Here is a 6481-nt window from a genome sequence, read left to right as displayed (position 1 = left end):
TTATCGCCGATACAACTGAAATAAGGAACTCATCACCTTTTTTTTTTATCGTATCAAAAATTCCAAAGGAGAACCAATTCGGATTTTTTTGTGACGTTCCGTTAAGACGTGTGGCACCCGACATGTACAAACCTATCTGAAGCCTAAATGGTCATAAACAATATGACCAATAAAAGCTCTTGAAACATCAGGAAAAAGAAGGGCCAGGTCAGAAATCGTTAAGCGACTATCTTTTCTGATTTCATCATCGACGCGTTTCATGTCCTCGGTGATTATCGAGGGCCTCCCGAAACGTTCTTCATGATGGACATTAATTCTATTATTTCTAAACCTTTCACACCATTTTCTGAGTTTCTTTCATTCATTACATTATCACCGTGCAAAGCAACCAACTAGCTATGAATTTCAGCTTAACGTTTTGATGGTTTAAAAAACGCATGATTCCACGTATTTCACATTCGGTGGCAACATCGGTTTTTCTATTCATTTTATAACATAATAACATACATGTAATCAAAGATACTACAACGTGACAACTTACAGACAACAATGCATTGTGTATCTTACTATCGTGGCCATGAACGACGCAGGTTTGCCAACTTTAAGGAGAGAAATTTCCCAGCGATCTTTACTTTAGAAATATCCCTAAAATAATTTAAACATACTTTTAAAACAATAAACAAAGTTATTACAGTAATACTAATAAATAGTAAATAATATTATTTTCTAGATTCAAGTAATAAATTTAAAAAAATAAATAATCGAAATATATTTTTGTGGATTGTGTTTATTTTTTTTTTGCAATTTAGTTCAGGCGGTTTTACCGGATCTAAATATTCCCGCTGTTGGCAGTGCCTACAGCTTATCTCATAGTTTACTTTTACTGATGAGTAATTTTTTTGTGTTTTTTGTTTTTGTATGATTTTAATATTAGATTGGTTTTATGTATTGAGTATAGCATATTTGAAAAATCCTGTCTATTTGGATTAGTTAAAAACTAGAGCAATCTTTGCCATTTCAGTTTATGTACACTAAAATGTACGCCAAATGTAACAGTTGTCCCAGATTTTCCTCGTTTCTAACCGATCAAATATTTCAAATGCACTATTCAATACTTTATAAGCATTGAACCAATAAAAAACACCATCAAATTTTTATAATGTCTTATACAACAAATCACACATAAAATACAATCTACGATACAAACAAACGACGACAAGTATGATAAATATTTCATACCAATTCCCAACGAATAAAAACGTTACTAGTAACACGGCATACTTGCTGTATTACTTTTTTCTATTTTCTTCTTCTTCTATTTAAAAAAATTACTTTTCCATCTGTCGATATTAGTCGTCAAAAAACATACGAAAAATATGGAAGATGTAAACGGCCAATTGCTGTTTAAATTCGTTTCTTTTAAGTCAAATACTTCTAAATAAATACTCGTATAATAATAACCTAGATTAAAACTGACGCAAATAGTTTTTATAAATATCAGTTTTAATGATAATTATTTTAACATCGGAATCAGAATGTTATTAAAAAGGTCCTCTATATGCTATCGTTTAGAATATTATTGTGTTAGATTTGAAAATTGATTGTATTGAAATAATTTGATTTCAAGTAATTAACGTTTTACATTATATCATTATCTCTATCTAGAGCGCTACACTCATACTAAATAAAAATTAAGAAACAAATTTTGTTATCAAAAGATCTATTAGTACCATTCAATATATTCACAAACATATTTTAATGGGATTTCAACTGAATATTTCTCATCTGTTCCCTTAAAATATTTTAATTATGAAAATATATATATGTGGTGGTCGCGTTACAGATTAAAATATTTTTATAAGTTTCTTACAGTTCCATAATGTTTAAACCAAAAAAGCATAATATTTACTTCGTCGTCTTTATTCAGATCAGTAAGTTTTTTTTTTTTTTTAATTATTTAACAAATAATAAATAAAAAATTAATTAATAAGGTAATTATTATTATTTTTTTTTTTAAATATTAAAATAATTTTTTATATTAAAATATTTAATGGAATAGATAAGATGTTTTAATTAAAAATTATTTTTAATAAAAATAATTTTGTTTTTACCGTGAAAAAAATAATCAAAGTATAATTAATTTTTGTTTAAAGTTGGTTCTTTTTATGTCGACCGAAAAATAACTTCCCACAAAGAGAAACTAGAAGTTGAATTTAAACGAAAATAATTTGGACGTAATGATACCTTAACGTGGGTTGAAAATCATTAATTAATAGGATAGAACTTTTCTACTTTGTATTTAACGTCAAACAAATTTGCTTCCTGTAATTTACTTAATCTGTCACGTTGTTTGTATATTCTAAAACCTTTTTTCTTTTCATTATAAATCTTAACGTTATTTAAATTTTTTAACTATGTTTAATAAAATATTTTATTAAAAAGTATTAAAGTAAAATAGCTAAAAAGTTTCAAAAAAAAATTTAATAAAAGTAAAAAATTCTTTTAAAAATGAATTAACATAGCCGGTAGATAAACATAAACGAAAATCTTCTTTTAAAATTTAATTTCTTGTTTCTTTTTAAACCGGCGTAAAACAAGTTAGCGTACTCAGTTTTTTGTAGGATAGGTCGATTTGTTAATGTTATTTCTGCAATATTTGTGTTCAACGAAATAGAATATGTAAATTATATTTGAAAATTAAAATAATTTTATTCAGGAATAATACGAGATCCACCGGGTTGGTCTAGTGGTGAACGCGTCTTCCCAAAGCAGCTGATCTGGAAGTCAAGAATTCTAGCGTTCAAGTCCTAGTAAAGTCAGTTATTTTTACACGGATTTGAATTCTAGATCGTAGATACCGGTGTTCTTTGGTGGTTAGTGGGTTTCACTACACATCTCAGGAATGGTCGAACTGAGACTGTACTAGCCTACACTTCATTTACACTCATACGTACATCATCCTCTGAAGTATTATCTGAAAGGTAGTTACAAGAAAGATAGTTACTGGAAGGAAACGTAAATTCTAAACATGAAATTTTATGTAGCATTTTATACTTAAAAAAAAAAAACACAATTCTGTTGTTTTAATTCAAATGAAGGAAAACTGATTACTAATAACAATTCAGAGGTTTATATTTTGTGATTATGAGCTTTATACGCGCATTTATAAGAATTTCTATTAATAAGAACACCATTTAAACTGTTATAAATATATTTGCTGTCTGTTTTGTCGTCATTAAATTTATGGATATAGGTTTTTCTAAGAATCTGCTCTCACATTAATTTCTAGTAACAGATGTAAATTCGTATGCTATGCAGCGTTAATAAGGTCCATTTTTGAGTATTACAGTCAATTTTTGTTATGGTTTAGTTCCATCGTGATTTTATATTATACATTAACATTTGTGTATAATATACACAAATAGGTTTGTATATCTATTGCTTCCTAGCGATAGATAGATTATACAAACTGGTGTGTAATATTTATGAAAAAGGGGAATTTTCGTCAGACTTCAAAAAGGGTGTTATTTTCATGATACCAAAGAAAGCAGGAGCAGAAAAATGTGAAGAATACAGAACAATTAACTTAACTAGCAATACATCAAAAATCATAACTAGAATTCTGTACAGAACAATTGAGAGGAGAATGGAAGAAGTGTTAGGAGAAGAGCAATTTGGTTTCAGGCAAAGTATAGGGACAATGGAAGCAATTTTAGCGCTCAGATTAATAGTAGAAGGAAGATTAAAGCAAAACAAACCAACATACTTGGCATTTATAGACATAGAAAAGACATTCGATAACGTAGACTGGAATAAAATGTTCAGAATTTAAAAAAATTAGGGTTCAAATACAGAGATAGAAGAACAAGTGCTAATATTTACAGGAACCAAACAGCAACAGTATTAATTGAAGTACATAAGAAAGAAGCCGTAATAAGAAAGAGAGTCCGACAAGGATGTTCCCTATCCCCGTTACATTTTAATCTTTACATATAACTTGCAGTTAATGATGTTAAGAACAATTTAGATTCCGAGTAAAGATACTCCGAATTATCTTTTCACTTAAGGGGAAAAGATAAACATGCTACGATTTGATGATATAGTAATTCTAGCTGAGAGTAAAAAGAATTTAGAAAGAACAATAAACGGCAGTGATGAAGTCCTACGCAAGAACTACCGCATGAAAATAAAAAAAGAATAAAACTAAATTAATGAAATATAGTAGAAATAACGAAGATGGTCCACTGAATGTAAAAATAGGAAGAGAAAAGATTATGGAGGTACAAGTATTTTGTTATCTGGGAAGTAGAATTACTCAAGGTGAACGAAGTAAGAGCGATATAAAATGCTGAGTAGCACAGTCAAAACAAGCATTCAGTCAGAAATATAATTTGTTTACATCAAAAATTAATTTAAACGTCAGGTAAAGATTTTTGAAAGTATATGTTTGGAGCGTAGCTGAATATGGAAGTGAAACTTGGACGATCGGAGTACCTGACAAGAAAGGACTAGAAGCTTTTGAAATGTGGTGCTGTAGGACAATGTTAAAAATTAGATGGGTGGATAAAGTGACAAATGAAGAGGTGTTGCGGCAAATAGATGTAGAAAGAAGCATTTGAAAAAATATAGTTAAAAGAAGAGACAGATCCTGGAATAGTCGTTTTAATATTGGAGGGACAGGTAGAAGAAAAAAATTGTGCCGCAGGTAACGTTTGGAATATGTAAAACGAATTGTTAGGGATGTAGGATGTAGGGGATATACCGAAATGAAACAACTAGCACTAGATAGGGAATCTTGGAAAGCTGCATCAAACCAGTCAAATGACTGCAGACAAAAAAATAACATTAAATTATGGATGCATTATATTAGGTTTGTTAATAATATTATATTTAAATTGAATGCAAACATCAATATGATCAGTTACTGAGAGATCAACAACTGCAAATTCTATGAATGGGGTGAAGCTGTTGGCGGAGGAGGACATTGAAAGAATGACAGGCAAACCAAGGTCACTTGGGGGAGCTGAATTATTAAACAAGAGGTAATGGTGGTGGGTGGGAGTGCAGCATATATCGTCGACGTAGAGGCTGATACCAGATATTAAGTCACGGTTCTGTAGGAAGCATGGAGAGTTGAGTTATGAAATAACACAATTTCTCAGTGGTCATTGCACTTTTAACAAATACTTACACCAAATGAAAAGGTGGTCCTCTGATGCCTTCATTTATTGCGGGTAGGTGGACACACACTATTTTCAATTGCAACAGGTAGGACGATGCAAGAGTGGAGGTTAACAAGGCCATCGCTAGGTTGACCAAAGAGAATATTGTAGAGGCCATGCTGAACGGAGAACGGAATTGGGATCAGAGATATGATAGTCTCGATTATGCGACGAAAGTCCGCGGAGGAGGTAGCAGATATTAATTAGTCAAGATATGGACTACACACCAGGATGCTGACCAAGCCGTGAGGTGATCCGGTTATCCTGGTGTATCATGATCAAAAGAAAAAAAAGAAAAAGATTAAAAATTTTGTGAATAGAGGTAACCCACAGCGATAAATTATTTACGCAAGTCAAGATGACGAAATACTTGTAATACGAGTATCATTGTTTATACATTTTTACAGCTAATAAGATGATATGATATCAGAATGTTTTTTAATCACCTAATTGACAACATTGTCGTTAATATTGAAGTCAACCCACAAAAAATCATATCAGTACTTAATTTTTTTGCGACGTTTTAATACTATCTAGTATCAAAATCAACGTTACGACCATGCCGTAGTAAAACTTAGTTAACCCCTCAATTTTGCATTCTGCAGCATTATATTTGAAACCTTCTCCATAACAAAATCATACCTCTTCTTATATTATAATTCAACGAAAACAAAATACTTCAACTACTAACATTTAGTAAGTTTAACAATATCTAAACTTTTGCTTACATTATTAAATGAGGTTTAGTCATGCCAAAATTTAGAAATAACAAAAATACGTCAATTTACATTAAATATTTAAAAATTATGATAAAACACTTAAGATCATTTTCATTATTACAATAAGAATTAAATTTTTATCATTTAAGTAGATAATCCTAGAATCTATTTGTACAATAGAAAAAATGCTGACCACAAAGTTATAATATTTTCCTGACATTGGTTATTTACTCATATAATGAATAAATAATGACACGTGAAAATTTACCTAAGATTTAATCCTAAGTGAAGGGGTAATTTATGATGAAGTTTTATTATAAAATTATCTTAATAGTTTAAAAAAAAGAAAAAACTTTTTTAAATTAAAAAAAAAAAATCGGTATTTTTTCTCCTTCCTTACCTGTAAAATCACCTTCCAAGAAATATCTTTGATTTATTTTTCTATTTAGTATCTTAAATGAAAAAAAAAATACACGGAAACAATAGAAAATTAACTAAGATTTATTTTTTGTTGATGGAGGGGGTGAATTATGCTGAAAT

The 6481-nt window shown here is 29.8% G+C and overlaps 1 protein-coding gene across 2 annotated transcripts in view; it reads left to right on the top strand.

Moving 5' to 3' along the window:
• The first annotated feature begins 1749 nt into the window (after positions 1–1749).
• LOC142318422 (trypsin epsilon-like) overlaps positions 1750–6481 on the top strand; it is a 221966-nt gene continuing 217234 nt past the window's right edge. For both annotated transcript variants that reach the window (XM_075355007.1, XM_075355008.1), the window contains exon 1: positions 1750–1931. In XM_075355007.1, coding sequence (XP_075211122.1) covers positions 1880–1931 — 52 coding nt within the window. In that variant the 5' untranslated portion in view covers positions 1750–1879. The remainder of the gene's footprint in view (positions 1932–6481) is intronic.

Source organism: Lycorma delicatula, chromosome 1 (genome assembly GCF_047948215.1).
Source record: "Lycorma delicatula isolate Av1 chromosome 1, ASM4794821v1, whole genome shotgun sequence".
Taxonomy (NCBI): domain Eukaryota; kingdom Metazoa; phylum Arthropoda; class Insecta; order Hemiptera; family Fulgoridae; genus Lycorma; species Lycorma delicatula.
This window is presented reverse-complemented; position numbering and strand designations above follow the sequence as displayed.